This window comes from Stylophora pistillata, chromosome 2, assembly GCF_964205215.1.
Source record: "Stylophora pistillata chromosome 2, jaStyPist1.2, whole genome shotgun sequence".
In the NCBI taxonomy this organism is placed as follows: domain Eukaryota; kingdom Metazoa; phylum Cnidaria; class Anthozoa; order Scleractinia; family Pocilloporidae; genus Stylophora; species Stylophora pistillata.
The window spans coordinates 51,258,297-51,282,350 of record NC_142520.1 but is presented as its reverse complement, the minus strand read 5'-3'; the positions used below and the strand labels follow the sequence as shown (position 1 = coordinate 51,282,350).

Here is a 24,054-nt window from a genome sequence, read left to right as displayed (position 1 = left end):
CACTGACAAAGTGCCATACACACCTTTGCAAAACTCAGTCGCGTAAAAATATTTGGCCTTTTTACGCATCACGAATAATATCTAATTCAAAACTCTTTCATGTCCATCCGAAATTCGAGGCAATCTCGTTGAATTATTATCTTCACTTTTCCTAGTCTTGAAAAGTCTTACGCGACAAAAAATGATGTTATGTTTTATTTTTGTCGTTTAAGAATTATTACTGGTCTGTTTTATGATCGATCCATTTCAGTCCACCTTCTATCAAAAAATGTACATTTCCAAAACCATGAAATAGCCGGGAAATCATCACGCAAGACGAAATAGTTCACGAATCATGTTTAATTCAGCTCTTGGTTCACGAGTCACGTTTAAATGGCGTCACGTCAAAAAATTTGTTCACATGGACACGAAATTGGTATTACCAATCACGAATCACGAATAATAAAAAAGTCAAATCACGATTCAATCACGCCTTACGTAAAAAGTATAGGGGACCCTCCTAGCAAACAAAGAACAATGGGATAATTCTGAGAATATCTTATTCCTGATGATGGTCTTTCCGGGAATTTATTAAAATTCATGACCTTTCTAGCTCTATAAACATCACTGTTAGAAAGCAGATGGCAATGATTTTCTTTAAACGTTGCTTTTATCTTTTCGTGATCATTCTACCGCAAAATCAGCATTTCAAATCACTAGCGTCAGTGACAATGAAATTCCATGACAATGGAAATGACAATGAAATTCCACAAGCGACGCGAAATCTGCATACTGGGAATCTTTGAAAGCTGCATACTCGGTAATCGCGTGACAACATTATTCTAAAAGCAGTTCACCGAGGCGGTTAACTTATAGACGTTTTCGATTAGCGAAACGCCGTTAAACATAATAATACGGAATCACAGCTACTGTGAGTATAAAATTCTAACATTCATCGCGTCATCTTTGGGTCAATTAATTATTCTCCCACATAAATCTAATGCTTTGTGGAGCCTCATGTCACTTAAGTGTCAATACTGAAGCCAAAGATGGCGTCACAAGAACCGATTCCTCAAGCAGCTTCAACGACTCCGGGAGAGATTTCTCCCCATTTTGACAAACTACTCCGAGATGTTACAGATGCGCTAACCGCTGAAGAACTCAAAGATGCTGTTGCAACCATAAAGAACACCTTTGAGGTAAATTCTCAGGATCAAACAGATCACGATTTATATTCACATCTTCGATTGTTCGCAACTCGAGATATTTTGTCTGAGGAAAATCTAACGTTGCTGGAGAGATTTGTTGCTTGTAAATCATCAAAGAGGAAGGGTATCACAAAGAGAATCGATGCATTTAAGCAAAGCCGTCTCCATAGCGCTACACCAAAGGTATCAGGGCAACCAATTAAAGGGAGAGACCTCGATTTGAATGTAATCATGGCCAAACTAACCGGAGCCAGAGCGAAAGAAATCGTTAATTTGTATGGCCCCGGTGGTGTAGGAAAGACAACATTGGGAAAAGAGATTTGTCTTAGGTGGCCAGGACAGTCAATCTCTGTCGACATGAGGGAGGTTGCGGAGATGAAAGACGTTTACTTTCACATTATGATGGCACTGGATACAAAAAGGACAGTTTTAAGTTACGATGAAAATCCAGTTATTAATCAGCTTCGGAAACTGAGGATGGACAGTCCAAGTGACGTTCTCTTACTCCTGGACAATGTGGACAAGTTTTCTGGCGGAAATGGCGATCTTGTGAAGACCTTGAATGATAAGATGGTTAAGCTACTACAAAGGCTCGTCGAACAGAAGAATAAGAACGAGAAGGACGAGGAGGGAATTGCCAGCTTGAAGATAATTTTGATATCCAGAGCACCTTTCCAAGGGCTTAACCCCCGCGAAAGCGATTGCTATGAAGTGAAGGCTTTGGGAAGAGAGTTCTCGCAAGAGGTGATTCTTGAAAAGGCCGGAGAATTACCTGTCTTAGAGATTGGAAAAATTGTGGACATGTGTAAAGGGTATCCACTTCTTCTAAATGGCATGGCGGCCATTATTCGGCAAAAGATAGCAGCTGGTGAGAAGGTTCTAACAACGATTAAAGATGAACTGACGACGTTAGAGACTGAAGGTGAAACTGCCCTCTCACCAGTACAGGACCAGCAGGAAAGAGAAGCATGGCAATGTCTTAGTAAGGAGATTGGTGAAGATAAACTATCTTGTTTGAGAAAGATGTTTTTTTTACTCCCAACCAACAATCTGAAATTCTCTGCCCTAGCATTATCCCTGTTTTGCCATCCATTCTCTGAGGAAACCGCTGCTTCTGTCCTCGGTGTAGAGTCATCAGAAGCAATCATTGTCTTAGAAGGTTTGAGAAGTAGAGAGGTGTTGTCAGTGTATCCTGATGCTAAAGAGCTCCTCTATGATATCCATCCCTTGATGCGAAGCTTCCTGAGAAGTATTGGAAATAGTTCAGTGTTTAGAAAGGTCTTCGGCAAAGCAAAAGATAGATTTCGCGAGCTTTACTTCTCAAAAATGACCTCCATCTCGGCACTGTTGGACAAAAACTACTTGAGTGCATTCGACCATTTTGACCATGACAAGCCTAACTTTGAGTTTGCTTTAGAACTTCCCTTTAAAGCGGAAGATTTGCATCGTTTGAAAGAACATCATGAAAGGGCCATGATCTACTTTCTTTTTGAAGCAATGCTTGACAGCAAACAGAGGAGAAATATTTTCAAATCGTGGGCAGAAGCAACTGAAGAGGACGGAAGGGAAGGTGGGAACATGTTTCTTTTTTCTTTAATTGATATCTGCTTCCATTTTTTGCCTCATATTCTGGTAATTTTCTTGTACTTGACAAAAAGGATAGCTTTTGAAAACAAAAACAATTCAGTGAGAAAACAATTACTTCTCGATTATCCAGAACTAGAGAGTCTTGATGTGGGCGTGGACGTTCCTAGATGTATGTCATGAGAGATCATTGGAGTTATTTCTTCCTGCAAACCCTCTATCCCCCCCCTTCCCGCTATATTTTGGATGTTAGTTTGATTGCAACTTTGCTTTGTTTACGATGTCACAAGGAAAGAATTAGTGACTATTTATTGTAGAGAAATTTATCTTTACAAGAGGCTGATTTATACTAATTGCATTTTCTAGGATCCCTCTTTCGCGTGGAAATGAGATCCAATGAGGCAATGCAAGTTCTGGAAATCCATGGATGGAAGAGGGCAGCTGACATCCTGAAACTTGCAGATGAGTCCTTTCTGAAAGTCGATAAGAGAATGGAGAACGGCACTCCTTACAGATTTGCTTCTGCCTCTTACCTATACGTCGCAGGCGAGATTTTCTACAAAAAGGGAAGTGTACAGGAAGCACTCCGAAATTTTCATTCCTCACTTGATTTGATGGAAGAACTCGTCGGAAATCATACAAGTACCACGAAATGTTTAAATGCGATTGGAAACTGCCACAATGCGCTTAGTAACTTTAAAGATGCGATGAACTTTTACACAAGAGCTTTTGAAATGCGAAAAGTTCTTTCAGATTCAAAGAACCATTTGGATTTGTCATTTTTCAAGGGTCAGATAGGTACGGTTTACGAAATGCAAAAAGAATATGGAAAGGCCATTCTGTGTTATCAAGAAGCTCTGGAGCTTTCTAAGCAACTGAAACGCTCAGGAATCTTACGCTTGGCACTCTTTCACAGAAACATCGCCAACGCTCACGCATGGAAAAGAGAATACGAGAAAGCGTACAAGTCCGCAATGGATGCATATGAGATTAGAAAAGACATATTAGGTGACCATCCTGACACGGCAAGGAGTGCATTTCAGGTGGGAGAAATTTGCAGAAGTTTAGATCAATCGGAAGAAGCTGAAGAATTCTTAGACGAGGCATGGAGAATTGAGAAATCCTTGGAGATGGGCAACCACAGCGCAGTGAGAGATCGGATAGTACAAAGCTACGAAAACGTCCTTACTAGCGACAGGCAAAATGAGTTCCGGCAAGAGGCCTTAGAATTTTATGTAAGGCTGTGGCAAGAAGATAAAGAATTTACCTACGCCAAGAAGAGTATCATCGATCAGATCATCGAGCGGCTTGATAGATACGGAGACAGAAAAATGAAGAGCAAATACCGGAAGGAGGCTCTGGAGTTTTATGTAATGGCCTGGAATTCGCCAGATCTTCAACAACTCCCACGAATCCAGCGTGAAGAAATCTTGCAGATTATATTGTACTTAAGTAAACTGCTCCGTGAGAAAGAACTGCACAAGAAATTCCAAGGCGAGCAATTTCGATTCTATGAAAAGCAATGGGAAGAGGGAACTGTCATGACGGCTCAAGATGTAAAAGATATTCTTCGTACTCTTCAACGCTTAGCTACCCAACTGGGTGACGTAGGAAAGAGCGAGAAATACAAGAAACTCCATGAGGTAAGAAATGGCGATTATTATATGTTTAGCTAGCGAACAGAGATGCATGTAAGCCATTTTCCAACAAGTGTCCTTTTAAGATATCAAAGCTAATTACGCGCGCACCGTGTTTTAAACACGGCAGCTCTCAGTCTTAACCAAGTGACTCTCTTATGAGACGGGAATGGTAAATAGCATCGAGTGATCTGGGGAATTGCGTGCATGCCTCCTCAATTTATGTATGGTTTTATATATGGTGTGCTCCTCATTATTAGTGGCTTAATGTTCCCACGTTCACATCTGGTCTTACTGCAGACCAGAAAACAGACTGAATATAGTGCATTAGATAACACCCCGGTCTGTAGTGCTTTAGCTATCACCCCAGTGTGTAGTGCACTAGATATCACCCCAGTCTGTAGTGCATTAGATATCACCCCGGTCTGTAGTGTATTAGATATCACCCCGGTCTGTATGTCAAATGCCTTTACTGACGGATGTGAGCCTAATAGAATGTTTTACCTCTATCAAATCTATCAGTGTTGACAAGATTCATTTATTAACTCATTACTGCAGGAATACAGGAGAGGGGCAAGTTCACAGCAGTTTATGCAGATTGTTCCAGCCGCAGGTACATGGCTTGGAACATAATCTTCCACAGGATTAGTTGGTGAAAACGATTTAGTTGAGTGTATTTGGGGGGGGGGGGGGGGTAGGGGGGGAAGACAGCAAATAAACATTAATTGTAACTTACATTTGACTTCAAGGATCATTGGCGGAGCCAAGTAGCAGCTCAAGTGGTGGTGACCAACCTGGTATAGTTCCCGAAAAGTCTCTTAAAGAAAAAAAGCATTCAATTCGGATAGAAAACACAACTTCTGTGTCTCAGGAAAAGAGTGAGAACATGTGAGTACAATCCTAGCTCTTCCTCTCTAAAGGCTATCGGACGTCCGTTGCATTAAGCTTTCTTCAAAAACCAAATGTATCTGCAGGGACGAATAAATGGAGGTCCCGTCTCCAACAGGGTTAGGAGTAGGAGACGTTAATTTCCCACGCACGAGATTACTGCGTGATGCATGTCCTCCCCCGGGGTGGGATGGGTGGGATTTAACGGGTGGACTACTCGCATGGATCGTATATGTTCTGTTCTAGTCCTGCCCCACTGCGGTAATGCTGTGAAAATGGATTAGAAAAATATTAGAAAAATACAAACAACTCGATAAATAGAAAAATCCTTTAGTTAACTTCCTGCCTTCCTGCAAAAGGCTTCAGCCTACACCTGTTGTTTCGAATATATATCCATTTCGAATGGGCTAATCTCTACATTCCGCACCTATCTTGTATAGGTTTGTTGTAAAGAAGCCAGTGGATTTAAGCGCTGTTGAAGAGTCATCCTCGGACACCCAAATACTTACGAAACAGGTACGTACATCCATTTGCTAAACAACGATATTAATTCTCTGCACGCAGAAAGAAGAAAAGACAAGAAATGTTTAGGGATATTAAAATCAGTAAAAGAGGAAATTTATACTACACTGAATCGCCTTCAAACATGAGCAAGACCACTTGTGTTGAAGAGAATCGTGTTCTTTGCTGCAAATCTTTCATTAACCGAGGTCTCATCAACCCTGCAAAATGGCTATACTTAAGAGAATCCTGGTCTTTTTTTTTGTTGAATTTCCCCACAAAATCATCTAGGTCTTAGTCGAAGTAAAGTCAGTAGTTGAATCAATACGGTTTATTATTTCTTTAGAACGAGCAAGAAACAGCTGAGGGTGATTTATCCAAGGAAAAAGGTAAAGTTTGCATAAACGTTTCGTTTAGATCAATTTTACTCTTACTGTTTTCTCCTATCCTAACGTACGATTCCGGTGTAAGCTGAAAAGGAGATAAATATATACATATACTTACATCACCTTTATTTCACCTCTGATTTACAAGAGTAGCTGTTTAGCTAATTTCTCCGAGAAAGAGAAAAAGAAAAAATTAAGTACATAAATAAATAAATAAGTAAATAAAATGTATAAAAACAAATAGAATCGTGTATTATGTACAGAACATTACACAACCAGTTACATAAGTAACAACTGCATTTATGTTCAAAGGAAATTTAATGTTCGAGAGAAATTTGACATATCTTAGTTCTAAACTCATTCAACGACGTCAGTGACCTCAGGTCCTCTGTTAGTTTGTTCCACATGTTTGCAGAATTGTATCTGAAGGAGTGAAGACCATAAGTGGTTGTATTGACATATGGGATAACAAGTTTCCTTGATCCTCGTAGGTTGTATTCAGTACTCCTCATTTGAAAAAGACCTCGTATGTACTTCGGCATCGTTTCGAACTGAATTGTCTTAAAAACTATTTTCATTATGTCTTGGCACCTAATACTATACAGATCACTGGAGTTACTTATATAGATAATTGATTAACGAGTCCTAAGCGAGAGCAACCAATCGTCAAACAACAACATAAACTGTTTTTTTTTTTAACTAGTCAATCAGTGCAACGTTTATCTTTTGGAAACGTTGACTAAAGGATGATGTGCGCTCACGTATGCAAGCCAGTGCGGGCTGATGTGGGTTGTCCTCTATTTTGTCTGATTTAGATCTTTCCACAACACAAGATGACTTCCCAGACAACCGTATAGGCATTCAACTAAGGGAAAATATCAACAGAGCATTCGGGATCATTACAAGCGAAGGTGGCGAGGTCACAGCAAATGATGTCCAACTCGTATGCTCACCCGGAGCTGTTGACAATCCTGTGTCTGTGAAGATAACTCTGGAGGACCCAGTAACGTACTATGGCTTGGTAGTGCAAAGAGGGCTCGAAAATGACATCGTGTTTGGCGCACCGATAATCAATCTCTTGCCGAACGGCCATTTTTTTAAGAAACCCATAGCACTTACATCCAGGATTAAGATCGATCAAAGAGGTTCAGATTATCGTGATGTCCTAGTTTTACATGGAACCGAGGCCAAAGACGGAACGATTTCCTGGAGGGACATTACCCAAACCGCTACCATTAATGTCTCAAAAGGTGAGGTCATCACTAAACTCGATCGATTCTCCAAAGTTGCTTATCTACTGACATTGACTTGGATAAGTGCCAAAGAGATTGTATCACGACTCAATCTGATGCCATTCAAGTACTCGGTATCAGCTTTCTTCAAAAAGAGCCCTTCAGAGCTTGCCTTGGCATTCATGAGTGAGGACATCTTCCACGAGCCATACTTCAAAGAGCACCATGCTTCTGCCTTCGCGCAAATGACAAATGAGGGATTCGAACTGTTAAGCATGCGTTCCACTGGCGGGCATTCAGAGAGAAGTATCTATAACAGTGAATGTCTTCAAGTCTCTGTTGATCTCGAGGAGGACTACCAGGTGGTTGGCGAGCAGGCGAATCGTGTTATTGTAGATTGTTCTGTCTGGTGGAATACTGGCGAAATAATCAAATTTCCTCTGCACGCAATCAATGATGTCGGGATATTATGCGGAAGAATCAAAGTACAGGGCCAGTATGGGCATTCCAGAGAAAGCCATTTCTCCGAACAAGGTTAGTGTACATGATGAGATGGTTCTGATTACGTGCGGTGACGTAATCATATCAAGATGATAAGCCCTCTTTCGGTTCCTTGCTTCTTGTTTTAATCTTAACAAGCCTATGTTGATTTGAGTCACATCGTTGGTATTTTGAATTTCAAAGCGGAGTGAGGTGCCCTCTAGCGGATTAACGTTATGAAAGACATACTTAGCAATCCATCGGATGATGTTTAGTGGCTGGATAAAGTGACCATTCTTTCGAACCTAAGGTGTACTACATACCCCTTAAAAGATTTTGCAACATTTAACACACATTCCTTTCCCAGTAACCGGCTCATACGCTCTCTTGCACTTCCAAGTACCATTCTTTAACGACTCTTAAGGTCGGTTTTGCACCTTTGACCATACGTTGCAAAACTTGACCTTGGACTTGAGTCGAAAGAGATACATATCAATCAATGGAAAGCAAAATTAGGTGCAGTGTGAGTGAAAGCCACAGAGACTATGAAAAGTCGCAAGCAAGAGATTGAAGTTAATGAGTAGTTGTATTACCTTTACACCTGTTTACAGATCTACTTGGCTATGTCAGACGGTTTCTGGGAGTCGAGGGAGAAGTGTTCAACCTTATTCCCATTCTGGCCCAAAAGATTCAGATTCATGCCGATGATGTTTGTGAGGACGTCGTCAAGCACTGGCAAGATGACGATGTCCAATTAAAGATACTCTTGCAGCCCTGGATTGAGACTGGCTCAGCTAATACTATGGATCATTTGAAAAAAATTCTATCAGATTTAAAGGAAGAAGGTAAGTTGTGGAACTTAAATTATTCTTCCTATGTGGAAAGCTGCTTTCAAATACTAGGTAAAAGGATTTTAAGAGTCACTTGATCACCCGTGGAACGTCATCGTCGTGTACTTTGCGTCATATTCTTAAGATCGATTTACCAGCTTTGCATGTTTTTCAACACAATAGAGCTCACTTAGTCATCAGGAAGAGGTAGGGTAAAGCAAAATTAGTAAAATAAATGGAACAGAAATAAACTTTCAGTTTGTGATAATGCTCATCAGAAAGTTAGATCTGATAATGCCAGAAAGGTTCAAGGTTCATTGAGCACTGGCTCAATGATAGCTACAAAAAGGACCTCGTAAATCACCATATCAAGCTGCATTCCATGATGCCTCTCATCCATGATCTCATTTAGTTATTCATTTATCTTTTTCCTTTTTGCATTTCCATTTGCATTTCTTCTAGACTATAAAGTGACAAAAAGAGGCCAAATGCATATTAGAAACTTAAGAGAGCTTGCAGTGAAGATCGCGGCATTAAAAGTCCACCATACTGATTTAAAGAAGTTTTTCATCCAAAAAATTCAAATTCTTTGCCAAGCAGTGATGAGAGATTGTTGCATTCAAGTAGAGAATTCAAGTGAAGATATCGATAGAGCCTCGTCATCCGGTAACTATGCAAAGCATCTTGAACTTCGAAAAAAGATTTCCAGAAGGACAGCTGCAAAGTACCAACGATTGATCTCATCCAAAGATGAATCAGTTGTCACAATGTTTTTAGAAATCGTTCCTAATCTCATTCAAGAGGTGAAAGCCATGTTTGGCGCGCAGAAAATTCCTCCTGCGCTCAATGGTCTGAGAGGAATAGATGAGAAAACACTGGGACCAATGGCGTCCAACGTTCGAGAATCTCAGGAAAACAACAAAATCAGAAAGCTTATTTGTCATATCTGCAAGATCGTGGAAAAGCTTTGCGACCTAAACTGTAACAGCAACAACCCGCCTGAGCGTGTTCGAAAGTTGGGCCAAAGTCTAGCGATTCTACCTATGCTAGACATTTTACAGTCATTTTTCTTAAAATGTCCAGAAGAAATCCGGCTGCACAAGAGGTTGGAATTGCTTTCGGTTTGCATAAGAGACATAATTTCCGATGAAATAGAAGTCAACGAGGCGACTATGCGCGACTTTTTCGACCTTTCTGCTAGTCTAATACACTTTGCAAAATTTGATCCAGCCAGAATGGTGAGGTTTGAGCTGAGTGACTCGAACAATTCCTCCGTGGAGTGCCAAAGGGGAGGGCTAACGTACGAAACGGACAGTGACACGTACTATGAGGAATTCGTCGTTGATAACGTAATTGAGCAAGATCTGCTGCTCAATGCAGTCGCAGCCATCAGTGTCGAAGGAAGAACTCACAAAATAGGTACCGGTGCTTTCAAGTTAACTATCGTACTTCCGGCATCTGAGGAGGAAACTTTCGACGAATGCTGCACCTCATTTGGTTCAACTGTCAGCGTGAAGAAGCTGAAAGATCAGAACTCCTCCAACTTTAGAGTGGTTCTTTGTTCAACAGGGAAGGAGATCCTATCACATGTGGTCGTTGCGCTCGAACGAAAACTAAAGGATGAGGTAGACTGGAAACGGTCAGAGGTTACCCCCTGTAAACTCACGATGCGCACCCGTGCCACAGAACCTTCAAAAACGAGTGTTAAACTTCGCCTGGTTTACAAATGGAAATCAGCGGGGCTTCGTCTTGAAAGTCAAGACTTTATCGCTGATGCTGACATAAATACCGACAGCACTTGGGGTAAGTATTCCTCGTAGCGATCAGCACCTTTTGAAGTACCACAAATACTAAGTGAATGTTACCGTCTTCAAATTGACGATATAATTTCAGTTGCTCTTTTCTTCTCGTATTTTTTTTTCCAGGAGTGGATGATTCGATGGATGGAGATGCAACTCATGTATTATCGCCACTTGCTGATGGTAGTTTCCTGAATGACTTCGCGAAACAGCAGTCGCAGACACAAGTTCCTTCGCAAGTCAGCATAGGTAATGCAGTAGTGCAGGCATAGTTTTAAATTTCTTGGGATTTCAAAGATGCTGAATAGTTCATTTTACAGTTGTGTGCTTGGTTGCCAAGCCTTTGAACAGGAGTGAGGCTAGAGATGACCTTGTTATGATACAAACCTTGCTACCTTTCAAATGTAAATCATTTTGTTATCATGCTAACTAGATACAGGTCTCTATCACAACAAGGTCATCTTTAGCCTCACTCTGAATCAAAGGCTTGGCAACTAAGTACACAACTGTAAAATAGCCTAATGTGACTTGACGAGTCCATAGGTAGATTTTTCCGTAAAAATTTAATATACATTTCATATTTTTGATGAAGCCAAAGGTCTCCTTTGGAGTTCTTTGGATTATCTGTAATATTCTATTGGAAATAGTGAGGAAGAGAATTCATGAAAAGATAAATCCCTTTAGGAAGGTCTCACGACCTCTCATCCGTCTTTTCTCTATTTCTGTTCCTAGTTTTTCTTTCAGAGCTTCATCAACACGTTCATCATGTACATAATATCCAAGACGTAAATGTTAAATCTGAGTACTGCGCAGTCGGGGACCATTCTTCCTTTTCCATTCAGGAACCATCAACCAGCACAAGGTTTGTGTCGTCTGTTATTTGCTTAGATTAACATTTAGTTTGCTCAGGTAGTGACACGAAAAAAGAGGATCTGACGTTTTTAGGGCCAGCAACACTTTTAAGGTTTCTCGGTTCCGCAGTTCTGAAGCACACTCAATCTTTGAACGCTTAGAATCGTGAAATCGTCTTTATCTAAGCGATATGTCTTTGTTTAGGACAAAGAAACTGGCCAAAAAGGACATGTACAATTGCTGCTCAACTCTTACCATGTCAAGAGAAAGCCAATAACACAGACTGAGTTCCTTTGTAAAAGAAAGTGTTTCTAATAGTTTCGTGAGACCGAAATCGAGGAACCGATCAGGTGTTAAAGATACAGTGTGTATCTACTGTACTCCAATTGAAAACAATTGGTAACGTGAGTGACCACTTGAAGTCAAAGGAAAATGGTGATTTACTCCGCAATTGGGTTCGGCAGATCTACTGAGTTTCTATCGTTGAACATTCGCCACTCGATAATTCCCGCTATAAACTTTTACACCCTAACATCAGAATGCATATTCTCCGTACTGTTCTCTGTTCAATTCCTAAGGACCTTTTCAGCCTAACATCAGTATGCATATTCTCCATACTGTTCTCTATACAATTCCTAAGGACCTTTTCACCCTAACATCAGTATGCATATTCTCCATAATGTTCTCTATACATTACCTATGGACCTTTTCACCCTAACATCAGTATGCATATCCTCCATACTGTTCTCTATACACTTCCTAAGGTGCTGACAAGGAGAATCTGTTCGAAAATCAAAACCTTCCCTTACAGAGAACAACTTCGCTGTAAGTTGAAATGGCACTCGATACAATGAAGTGGCACCTGTTGGATTGAGTGCAAAAAAGTTGCTGCTGCATTTGATAAATAGTAGCTGTGATTTTTGTTGATTTCAATCTCATTTCCATTCTTCTTGTATATGCCGAGTCTGCACATTGCATCCTCATGACTTTCTCCTTCTTTTACTGTTATGTTCTTAACTTCTACAATATTATGATCATCAATCATACCATCTGGGGAAGCTCCAAGAAATGGGTGAGACTCCGATATCCCAAATCCAGATTTTTGGACCGTAAAGCCAGTTTCCTTCTCAAATTCACTGATGATCTTTGATTCGGCTTCAATTCCGTCCTTCATTGCTTGTGTTGTGATACGATCATTGTACATTAAGACCTCAGATATGGCTTTAGTTGGACTAGTTGTAGGTCTGATCAAAGATCTCTTGCATTTAGAAGCTGTCATTCTGGGCTTACGAACATCATACCAAGTTCTTGTCAAGTGTTGTTCCTTCGTAGCTTCTGTAATGTCATTTCTGTCTTTAATTGAGTCATATACTCTAGTTTTGGTTCTCTGTGACTTTTGCTCTATATCCATCAAGGAAAGAGGTGCAGTTTTGACAGGAGAGACTATGTCCCACTTTGATGGCTTTGGTGTTTCTTCGGTGACTGTAAACTCCACGTTTAATTCCCTTTTTTTTTTTCAGAGTTCCACAGCGTCGTAAATCAGCCTCTCTACCTAGGTCGCCCCACGTCGCTTCGAAATTCTCTGAATCCTTTGCAAAACCCCTTGCGAACTTTACAAACTAACTTAGATACTAACTTTTAGATACTAGAGTTCCAAAGTACTTATTCATGAAAGAGAAACGAAAAAGGTCACGTGCGCGTGAACTTGTCGCCTTCCTGGAATTCACGTGCTACGTTCTTAAAATATTTTAGTGGGCACATACAAATAAGACACGACAGTGACTGTAGTTGAATATTAAGGAACATTTTGTGGAATGATCGAATGAAGGCCAATTTTTTTCCCAGTTTTCTCTTCCATTGCTTTAATCTTTTCTAGTAATGCATTATAGTCAGTATTTGGCTTGCTTTTATTGTGTATGGTGTTGACTGTTGCACTTGATGAACATTCTTTTTCTTTCTTTCCATACACATGCTTTACAAATTTAACTGCCTGAACAGTAGTAGGCTCTTGTTTTCGTTTCTTTGGAATGCTCCATTTACAAGGTTTTGACGTACAAGGCAATTCATCTTCACTTTCTGTGGTTGTGCTAGCAGCTTTCTTACATGCATCTTCCATAGCAAATAAAGTAGCAGCTAGGTGATTCCACTGTCCATCATTTCCTGAGGCGCATGGGCAGACAGCTTGTTTAACTTGCGAACTTGCCTTTATGATCATTTTGACAGTGTAGATGTTTTTATTCTTATCAGCTTGCTTGTCATAAGATGACTTGACTTGGCTCTTGACGTAAAACAGTTCACCGTCCTGTTCAGTATAAATTCCTTCCAATTTTCCTGATTTATAAAAATTGTATCCCTTGACGATTGGTTTTTCAACTGATAATTGTTTTTTAAACTCCACATCGTCGATTAAAAATTTCCAAATTTGGGGATAGCCAGCATTCAGCTTCGAGTTGATTCCTACAACAACTCCCTGGGTAGGAAAGAACTGCGGTCGTTTCGCCAACGAGTTGTCTCGCCAACGTCTCGTTCACCAACGTGTTAGATTTATTCGCCAACGTCCTACTGGTCAATTCGCCAACGTCAGATATCCAAGACTAACGAAAAAAAAAGTTGCTTATTGATGTTTAGAATGCATTCCTGATCCTTGAGTCACAGTCAGTTTCGCTTGACTCACTTCAGATCAATTTGCACGTTTTGCAATGGTAAAGTCGTCTTTAAAAAGAGAGTGTTAATAACTATTGCCCCCAAGGCTTTGTCTCATTAAACGTCAACCAACATAAAATAAACAGACGGCAGGTAAAAAAAACTGATCCTGGAAATTACCTCTTTATGAAAAGAAAGGAAAGAAAACTGTGTGCGTGTCTTTTTTCAACCACTGACGCAAGGATTGTAAAAGAAACGACGATGTTGTTGTCAGCCTCAGGAACAAAATAAGTGTGATTTCACACCTTCTTACTTTTGAGCGATGTCGCTTTTCGGACAGGACTAAGTGGCTGCAAAAGAGTAAGGTGGAAGAACAGAGTAACCGACAATTGCAAGTTGGTCATTTCTTTCTCATATTGTGGCAGCTCCTAAAGGAGCGGGGTTTTTTTACGGGACCTGCCCAGCGGTAAGTCACCGAACTGTAGTCTACTTGTTGACTGACTCTGGGTTTTGCCCAAGTTAGCTTTGTGCGCTTCTTGGGCTTCTTCTGGGCTTCTTTATTCCGCTCTCGGCAGAATGAGACCTTAACTTTTATAATCGCATGGCAGGTTATAAATGGCGTTAACGAAAACGAGGAAAGGGGAAAACATTTTGTTTGTCACTCGCGTTCGCCGCCGTGTTTAAATAGCTGTTTAGATCCCGTCCAAAAGCATCTCTTCAATGAAGCGCCAACGTGTTATGAAACGGACAACAATAACCAACATAAGTCACACCTTCCATTAGAATGCCGCTAGTAAACAGTAGAATTCGTTTTAAATCTATGACAGTTTTCGCTTCGCGCTCAACTAGGAGAAGCAAGGAGTGCCATAATACGCGCGTCTGCAAAAACTAGAAAACATGTTTTTAAAAGTATATTTCAACAAGGATTGTTGACTGTTATCTATTCAAAAAAGAAAAGTCTCACCTTCTTTATAAAATGCCACATAACACAACATTGCAAAAGAATTGCCTTCGTAAACACTGAGTTTGCTCTTGAACGCACGTGCAGGAAAATAAATGACAACACACACAAGTGAAGGCAAACTTTTATTTAGACGTTGGCGAATTGACCAGTAGGACGTTGGCGAATCGACATAGGACGTTGGCGAATCAACCTAACACGTTGGCGAAACAACTCGTTGGCGAAACGACTGGATACCGACTTGAATGGAAAGTCAAGAGTTGTCTTGTTTCTCTTGTAATCCAAGTTTTTTGCACTTGTTTTGAATATTTATGCCACCATCAGGATCGATGAGGTTTTTGGAATCCAAACCAGAGCGTATGTAATCATTTACCCTGAAAATGAGAGTTTTGTACGAAAAATTCACTACATTTTCGGCATAGTAGTTCGATAAAATACTAACCTTTTGAACAATTCGTTCCTTTTACCCGAAACTTTCGCTCCTTTGCAGGTCAACCAACGTTTTAATATTGCCACTGTGCAATTCTCAGGGGGCTTTGGGAGCTCTGCTCCAGGGATATCTTGTTCAGTAAGCGTTAGTAATTGTGTCACCATTGCTGTCCTTCTTCGCCGCCATCTTGAAACACGTCCCCTAAAGTCGCCGCAGAGTGCCTTGCACCTACTGACTCGACCCATTCCCCCCGCTCAACGTAAAAAAAGGCGAATTCTCGTGACCATAATGTGCAATTCGGAGGGGGGAGTGGGGGGGGGGTGGGGGGTACTGTGAGGAGAAAAGAGGTTAAAAGATGAAGTCTTGTTCTCGTTCACTTTCAGAGCCCCTCTACCAGGTCCGAGTACAGCTACACAGAGAAGCATAACTGACGGCTCGCAGAACAGAGACACACACTCTTCTGGAGAATAAAATAATACCTGCTGTAGGAAATAACTCCCAGTTTAGAATTCAATTCACATGTTGTTATGATAAGTAACACTTCAATTCATTCTCTATATCTCTGCGGCTTAAAACTAACTGATTTTAAGGTGGCAAAACTTAAGTTTGAATGTTCGGACATTATTATTCAATGCGACAATTTTATTTATAACTGTATCGGTGAATGATTGTTTTTGTTTTGTTTGTTTGTTTTAAGTGGAAGAGAATTTTATGTCTGAATCTCCTCTTCTCGCTGAATCATGCAAAAAACTACGCACGATTAACGTCTTTACATAATTTTAGAGGAGGACTTTACAGTTTTAAAAGCAGTAACAAATTGCGAAATACTGTGGTCTCCATTTAATTTTTTAAAACACATCTTACATATCTTCCGTTAAGCAAGTAAGAAAACTGCAATAAAAAAAAAAAAAACCCGATACGAGTGATGATCCTCCAGAAAATCTTCCCTGACTTTTAATTGAAAAAATGCCCAGTTTAATATTTCAAACTTCCACCAGTACGTTTCTTGCGCTTCACTGTCAGCGGGACAACCTGATTCAAGTCACGAAAAGATTTTTGTCCTAACGTTCCAGCACATTCCCTCCCACGACTGGTCTTCTTTTTCGAGAACTCGCACGCTCTCCACGTGACAAGTAACACTAGCTAAATGCCACTATGGCTGCCATGTGATCCATGCCACAAGTCACTTCCATTACTTTGCCTGATACTTCAACCTGAAAAGCCAGAAATAAAAAAGAGGTTTACATAAATTTCGCTCGAGAAGCTTAACAGGCCCAAACATTCGCAGAATGATGAATCCGTCAGCCCGTCTCTCTGTTCGTACCACCGCCTCCTGGTTAGCTCAACTAGTAGAGCGCCGGACTGTTGTGTGGGAGGCCGAGGGTTCAAGCCCCGGCCGGACCAACACTCAGGGTCTTAACATAACTGAGGAGAATGTGCTACCTTTCTATAATATCAAGAAATGGATAGATACTCTAGTCTTCTCGGATAAGGACGAATAAACCGTAGGTCCCTTCTCCTGAAGGGTTAGGGGTAGGAGACGCTAATTTCCCACGCACGAGATTGCTGTGTGGCGGATGCCCTCCCCTGGGACGGGATGGGTGGGTTTACTGGGCCCGCAGTAGTTGGCGCAAGCTGTTACGGGATCCCTGCCTGTCGGCGAAGCTAATAAATTACAAATTATAAATTAAAAATTAAAATTTGAGACTCAACTTGCAAGGCCAGGTCACAAATGCTTATGAGGTGCAACTCACCCGCTTAGGCGTCCATTGATTGAGTGTGGAGCCAAGACCCAGTCTCCCAAATGACCCTCTACCCCAGGTGTACAGGTTTCCTGATTCTGAAAGAGGTAGTGAGAGTAAAAATAATTGTGACTCACGAGAAATCTTGAGTTTGTGCTGGTTTTGTCCAATGTCGTGCACCTGTCTAGCAATATAAATTATGTATTTCCGGCTTCGAGTGAAAATTTTCTTCAAGAGGAATGCGTCCATTTGCGTGAGCGTGAAAAGAAATCGGAGACGTAACCATCTCGTGGTTAGCCCGTTGGACCTCGGAAGAAAAGGTCCAGATACTCCACGTCTTTTCTGAGGGAGGGGAGGGTGGCGGGAGGGGAGGGTGGGGGAAGGGGGGGGGATCAAGCCACTAATAAAGAAGTAGGAGGAAGCAATGCCCCAGAGGTCGAGTTCCGCTGATAAGACGTGGGTCCCAAATGTTTTTTTGTCAAACAAACCTGTTAACACAGCGCAGCTTTCAGGGCCACAAATCAAGCTTGAGATAGTGTCATCTATTTTGGAGAACTCCTCGATTTTTCTTGGCGTCTTTGTAAAGGAAACTTCTTTACCGTGTCCAAGAACCCCATATCCCCAACTGTAAAGTTCTCCAGCGACTAATTGGCGGAGGGGAAAGTAAAAGATAACAAAAATTACAGTGAGAGCGTGGTCCCATAAATTGAGCCATCGAGAAACCAACAGAAAGTTTCGAGAAAGAATGACATGAAGCTGGTATAAAGAAAATTTTTTGGTTACAACAATGTCCTGTAATTGAGTACGGGTTTTTTTGGCTAATTTAATTTGGCAATACGTGGCAAGGGACCGTACAAAACTTAAAATTGGATTTTCAGAGTAAAAATGACTTGTTTTTCTGTTTGAACACATGTTGTCGTGCACTTTACCTACCCGTGAGAGCTATACAAAATGAACCTCCAGCAGCAACCTGTTGGACCTGTGGAAGATTTCTCAGCAGAGTTGCTCTTATTGGGACGGTAAACTTGACGAAAACAAATTGAGAGAAAACAACAAATATTACGGGAGTGAATGAAACTAAAGCGAAACAGTTACATCAAAAAAAGAAACGCAGATCACAGTAACAAACCAAGAAACGAACTCCACAAATAACGATTTCGTATTGAGATGCTCGGCCACTAAGTTAGCGCTGATATACTGCAGGCTGTTACCAAGTTCTTAGAAGGCAATCGTGGTGGATTTCTTCATTTCACGCTGGCTAACTGGCTGTTTGTTTGGTAAATGTTATAAAGTAACCCAATTGATTATTTACTGCAGACATACTTGTTCGTCTTCCTCGTCAACAGCAAGCTGTCCATATTCATTGTTTCCCCATGAAAATATTTCACCTTCATCTGCGAAATAGAATTTCAATACACTGTCATAACTACCCTGAGATTATTGTCTTGATGAAACACTGAATTCCCTAGACTAACTTACAACGAAATAGGTAGGCATCAGTTAGGAGAATAAAGCCCTCAGATCTAAGGAGTGGAATGGTTTACAAGCCTGTTCGATGCATTACCTGACAGCGCCAAGCAGCAATCTCCTGAAGTTGCAATTTGTTTTATCCTCACATCTTTCAGTTCTCCTTCAATGACCTTACATGTTGCCTCGTCCTTAAAATGATTCAAGCCTTTGGAAATTAAAAAAATCAAGGAAAGATTGATGACCCAATTTGATTTTGCAGTCTGATTATGTAGGTGAGAGTAGTCAGGAATGGAATGGGTCTGTAGCAGTAGCTGAGAGAGGATCGTTAGAGTCAAGCAAGGAGTTGATTGTTGGTGTGGAAGCCGCGAATCGGAACGAGTTACAAAGCTGACGTTTCCAGCGTTACGATGGCCAATTTACAATTTCAACTTAGTAAATATAACCCAATTACCCGACTGGATTTAATCACTTCTACTTCTGGGCGAAACCATTCTCGTTCTGGGCGAAACGATGTGGGCGAAACTCGGTTTAACCGTTGGTGTAGTGTTTTAAGTCTGGCTTCTGATACCTGGTTGATCACTTTTTCTATCATGCTATTGATTGTAAGAATCAAGTTGTCTCTACCACGGGTCAGTTACGATTGTTTGCAACTGTAAACTTGAATAATTTTGTTTGTCCATGCTATCACTGAGCAGATCATAAATTATGGTGCAGTACTGGTTGAAATCTTTTGCGAGTAGTCTGTTTTGGTTGGTAAACCATAATTCTATAGTCAGTTTTGAAAGGGTTTACAATATAGGATTACTACCATTATACTTTTTCTCGTAGTAAGTCAGTGCGTTAGGAGAGATTTGTTGGCCCAGCTAGAGGCTGGATTTAAATCATTACTGATATTAAAGCTTCACTCTTGATCAAAAACACCACACATTCATCCACAGACCAGACCAGCACACAAAACACAAGGCTTACGGGCAAGTTTTTGAGCATTCAAGAGTTACACTCATACCTGTTTTAACATTGGAACAATGAAATAAAACATCATAGAATTTCAAAATGTACCAGTTTGTCCATCAGCCCCCCATCCACAGGACATCACTGTGCCGTCAGTAGACAATAGAAGGGTGTGGTCCAAGCCACATGTAACCTGAAGAGATCAAATTTCAAACATATGACATAAGATTCATCACGTATATCAGCGGATAGAAGTTCAGTCCAAACTCACCTGTTTGATCTTGCTTGTAACATTAGGTATCTTGCTCAATTTTTCAATAACTTTTGCTTCTTTGCTTCCAGTTCCACACTGTCCATGGAAATTTCCTCCCCAGGTCCAGACTTTATAACAATCAATAATAGTAATAGTAACAGTAATAGAAAACCACCTCCTGGTTAGCTCAATTGGTAGAGCGCTGAACTGTTGTGCGGGAGGTCGTGAGTTCAAATCCAGCCGGACCAACACTCGGGTCTTTAATTAACTGAGAAGAAAGTGCTGCCTTTGTAATAACATATGCAAATGGTTAGAGTTTCTAGTCCTCTCGGATAGAGACGATAAATGGAGGTCCCGTCTCACAAGCCCTTGTATGTGATAAAAAAAATTGTGGGACGTTAAAGAAGCCACATACTGTTCGAAAAGAGTAGGGCATGTAGTGCCCAGTGTTGTGGTCTATCTTTGTGTAGTTTGTATCAAATTGATGGGGAGTACTTCGCCTTTGAATATTGTATAGAAAAGGCACAATATAAATAAGGATTAATTAATTAATTCATTCATTCATAATAGTAATCAAAGTTTAATGTCTTAACGTGGGGCATAGTTACCCATATTGCCCGAGCCAGAGGCACGTGTATGAAACACAAGACAACAACCCACCCATCCCACCCCAGGGGGGCCATCCATCACACAGTAATCTCGTGCGTGGGAAATTAACGTCTCCTACCCCTAACCCTGCAGGAGACGGGACCTCCATTCATTCGTTCCTATCTGAGAAGACTAGAATATCTAAACCATTTCTTGATGTTATAGAAAGGCAGCATATTCTTCTCAATTATTTTAAGACCCTGAGTGTTGGTCCGGCCAGGGCTCGAACCCTCAACCTCCTGCACATCAGTCCAGCACTCTATCCATTAAGCTAACTGGGAGGTGGTTAGTTCAATTAACAATTAACATCAACAGAAAATAATTGCTATAAACATAATTCACAGTACATCCAAACCTTTAATTACCTACTTCCATGACCTGCAGAGTTTCTGTTGGTTTTTTTGGCGATTTATTAATAAACTCTGACATTATATATGAAAACTCATCAATTTGGTCTCAAAAACTGATGTAGCACACAACAACCTAATATCAAGAAATGATTCCTTTATATGCAGTCCCTGACAAATTTTGTCATCCAGTAAATGTATGAACCATGCAATCTTCTCAGTTTTTTCATTGAAAATGTTCCTGCTGACAATCCTACCAAGACTCGTAAATTAATAGCACTTTATGACGCAACTTTACTGCTTTCCTTGTAAGTAAACATAACAAAATTACCTTCTCCATTGTCCAATAACATGGCTGAATGCGATCTTCCACAAGAAATCTGTTGGACTTGCTCTGACAAAGGTGGATTTGTATAGAGTTCAACAGGGGTTGGAACAGACTCAACTACAAAAGAGATTGAACACAAAACATCATGTGTTACACACTTGTTAAGAAATATATCAAGAATCTCGAGAGGAACTGTCAGTGTGATAAGGGCACTTGTCTTCTCCCACAGTTGTCTTGGTTTGATTCCCTGACATGCTGTTGCCCATGGGTTGTGTTTTTTTGTGTGTTCTTTAGCTCCAAGAGCTTTTTACTTCACCTTTGAAGCAGATACAATTTTTACCCATTTTAAAAAAAAATAGTTCTTATTTGATGCTCTTTACCGGTATGTAATGAAAAAATTATCACTTTTCTTTCCTAAATTTAATGGCCTGTGAATGACATGGAATGCTATACAGTGGGACATTTAATGACACAAACAAGTCAAGAGTGTACTGCACAACATACTTTTCAAATCACCACACATCTGTGATCTTCCAAGCTGTGAAAATGTGTTCAAGCCAACAGTCCATGGTCTGGGAATTCCTTTTCCAACTGCTACTGTGAATCCATAACCACAAGCAATGTGAGAAGCCTGCAAGAATATGGTAGTAAGAGATTAAAAGAATATAATTATATTTATTAAAAACTAGATCATTGAATAATGCAATTCAAGACCTTTTATTGGCTTAGCCATTATGGTATATCAGCCAATATACCATAATCTACAAATATGGCAAGCGTACGTGTCAGCTTAAAATTAAAAGGGAGCTAAAAATTTAATAAAATTTAATAATTTAATTCAACATTTTTAATAAAACAATTATTCCACTCGCGCTTGTTGGATATGAGATGATTATATTTATCTATCATCTCATATCCAATGCGCGCTCATGGAATAATTATTAAATATACTATTCATCGTAATAACTAAATAAGCTCAGATAAAAAGTTACCTCAGCTAAAAGAGGAAGCCTGATTGGTACTAGACTGTGCTTCTGGTTACCAGTCCCCAATTGACCACCATCCCCAGCTCCCCAGACATAGGCAACTGAGGAAACATGGGACACACAGCCTATAATTGGTAAGAGAAGTATAAAACAAAAAGAAGAAAACAGCTCACATTAAGTGTATTTTAAGGATGATATCCCAGTTCACAAACATGAGCCCAAGAATGAGATATTTCATTTACTTACTGAGTGTATCTAGCACCTTTAGCTTGAAATAAAAAGGATTTCCTGAGAAAAGTTTACTTGTTAGTTTTATCAACCACATTGTAGTCATACCATACAATTGAAAGCTCACCTCATATCCATGCTTTGTGACAGACAAGATAAAAGTTAAGACATAGTCAATACATGAATAGAGGGTGTTTGAATGTTCAAAGCATGGAATTGAGGGGTGTCAGTTGCTTGTTAAGTCGAACTGAGTCTTCTTTCATTGAGGATAATTGGTTTTGTGTTTTGTTTCCATCATTTAAATATGGATGGAGGGCTTTAATAGACACGTACACAATAACTTGGGAGGCGTGGTGGCCTCATGGTTGGTGTGCTTGACTCCAGATCGAGTAGTCCAGGTTCAAGACCTGCCCGGGGACATTGTACGTGTTGTGTTCTTGGCAAGACACTTAACTCTCACAGTGCCTCTCTTCACCCAGGTGTTTAAATGGGTAGCGGCAAATTTCATGCTGGGGGGTAACCCTGTGATGGACTAGCATTCCATTCAGGGGCAGAGTACCAATATTCCTAGTCGCTTCATGCAACCAAACCAGAGTTAAATGCTGGCCTGATGGGCCTCTTGGCTCATAAACAGACTTTTACTTTTTAATTATATGTTAATGCGCATAGCCATGTATGTGTAGATATTGCCTCAGTGGTATAGAGGAACGAATCAGCTCAAATAAATCACTGTTACTCACAACCCACCATGAATTTTCAGTCTATGTGTCTCTAAGAAATTCAGCAGGTTATGTGACTTACATTTAATATTTCTTTTCTTATTCTGAGCCCACAGGATTTGTCTCAGCCACGTCTGGGATGAGCTGATCAATCTGTGCCATGCTATGCTCATTGGATGTTGTAGTTCTACTGCAGCAAAATCTTGCAGAATGTTTACCTTCCAAATGACACTGTCTTAGTAACACTCTGTATGATGTGTTCTCAACTGAAAAGGCAAATTCAAACAGAAAAAAAAGGTAAGATGGCGTGTCAAGAATTCTGTGTGTTAGATCTAGATAGAGAGACAAATTAGTCTATCTTTCTACCTATTGCTGTGTCAAAAGGCTTTCACTCTTTAATATTTTTCCTACACCGTTACCGAACTCTTGGCAAGCAGCAGTTTCACCCTCACTTTCCTCAAAACCTAGGACTCTGGAACCCCTCTCCCCCTTCACTCCTCCTCATTTTCCTACTCTATCTACCTTTCTATCTTAAATTTATTTCTCTATATCAGCTGATTGGTTACCATTAGCTATTGGATTAATACGACGATGAAGAAAAAAACATCGTTGCAGATAAATCTGCACGAGCAGCTAAGTAATTAAGAGTGTGGTTCATCTTTCCAACGCGTTGATTTTTGCAATTTCCAAGCGTCAAACATCTGTCAGATGGTTACATAGACTGGAGACAATACTACCATCTCACGTGCTGTTGAAATGTAGCGCTCGAATTCATTTCAGGTGCAAAAATTAAATAAGTGTCCATAAATCATCCCATGTCTTCCCTGTTAAAAAAAGAATCTTATTTGCCTTATGGTTGAATTTTCAATCCTGATTTTAATTTCTCCAGACCTTTCTCTCGCTGATATTGAGCGAAGAGTCCTCTGAGTCACGTTTCTTCAAGGCGTTCGATTCTTTGCGGTATAGACTGGA

General features: G+C 40.4%; 2 protein-coding genes across 4 annotated transcripts; one reads left to right on the top strand and one right to left on the bottom strand.

Moving 5' to 3' along the window:
- The first annotated feature begins 795 nt into the window (after positions 1-795).
- Positions 796-16,324, top strand: LOC111342161 (uncharacterized). Of its 2 annotated transcripts, none has more exons than XM_088748383.1 (12): positions 796-2,757; positions 3,138-4,414; positions 4,967-5,021; positions 5,158-5,296; positions 5,737-5,812; positions 6,144-6,186; positions 6,999-7,949; positions 8,507-8,740; positions 9,188-10,528; positions 10,651-10,773; positions 11,269-11,386; positions 15,794-16,324. In XM_088748383.1, the coding sequence occupies exons 1-12, from the start codon at positions 1,029-1,031 to the stop codon at positions 15,879-15,881; spliced, it is 6,174 nt and encodes a 2,057-aa protein (XP_088604509.1). In that variant the 5' UTR covers positions 796-1,028; the 3' UTR covers positions 15,882-16,324. The 2 variants fall into 2 exon arrangements, with proteins under 2 accessions (XP_088604509.1, XP_022804948.1); XM_022949213.2 differs by having other exon boundaries at positions 798-2,757; positions 11,257-11,386.
- LOC111342162 (RCC1-like G exchanging factor-like protein) lies at positions 16,236-24,054 on the bottom strand. Of its 2 annotated transcripts, none has more exons than XM_088748389.1 (13): positions 23,974-24,054; positions 23,165-23,348; positions 22,142-22,260; positions 21,654-21,780; positions 21,153-21,266; positions 19,845-19,954; positions 19,682-19,766; positions 18,717-18,827; positions 18,476-18,546; positions 18,086-18,176; positions 17,641-17,796; positions 17,165-17,250; positions 16,236-16,624 (listed from the first exon to the last, which is right to left on the bottom strand). In XM_088748389.1, exons 2-13 carry the CDS (start codon positions 23,253-23,255, stop codon positions 16,550-16,552), a joined length of 1,236 nt encoding a protein of 411 aa, XP_088604515.1. In that variant the 5' UTR covers positions 23,256-23,348; positions 23,974-24,054; the 3' UTR covers positions 16,236-16,549. The 2 variants fall into 2 exon arrangements, with proteins under 2 accessions (XP_088604515.1, XP_022804949.2); XM_022949214.2 differs by having other exon boundaries at positions 23,932-24,042.

Bases quoted from the DNA above. Each gene is read 5' to 3' on its own strand.
- LOC111342161 (XM_022949213.2), top strand. From the start codon at position 1,029: ATGGCGTCACAAGAACCGATTCCTCAAGCAGCTTCAACGACTCCGGGA. The intron at 5,813-6,143 runs GTACGTACATCC...TTATTTCTTTAG, and splicing joins CCCAAATACTTACGAAACAG to AACGAGCAAGAAACAGCTGA. The intron at 10,529-10,650 runs GTAAGTATTCCT...TTTTTTTTCCAG, and splicing joins AAATACCGACAGCACTTGGG to GAGTGGATGATTCGATGGAT.
- LOC111342162 (XM_088748389.1), bottom strand. From the start codon at position 23,255: ATGAGCATAGCATGGCACAGATTGATCAGCTCATCCCAGACGTGGCTG. The intron at 18,547-18,716 runs GTAATGCATCGA...TCTATTTCGCAG, and splicing joins TTGCTGCTTGGCGCTGTCAG to ATGAAGGTGAAATATTTTCA. The intron at 17,251-17,640 runs GTTTGTTTGACA...TACCTCTTTCAG, and splicing joins AAGCTGCGCTGTGTTAACAG to AATCAGGAAACCTGTACACC.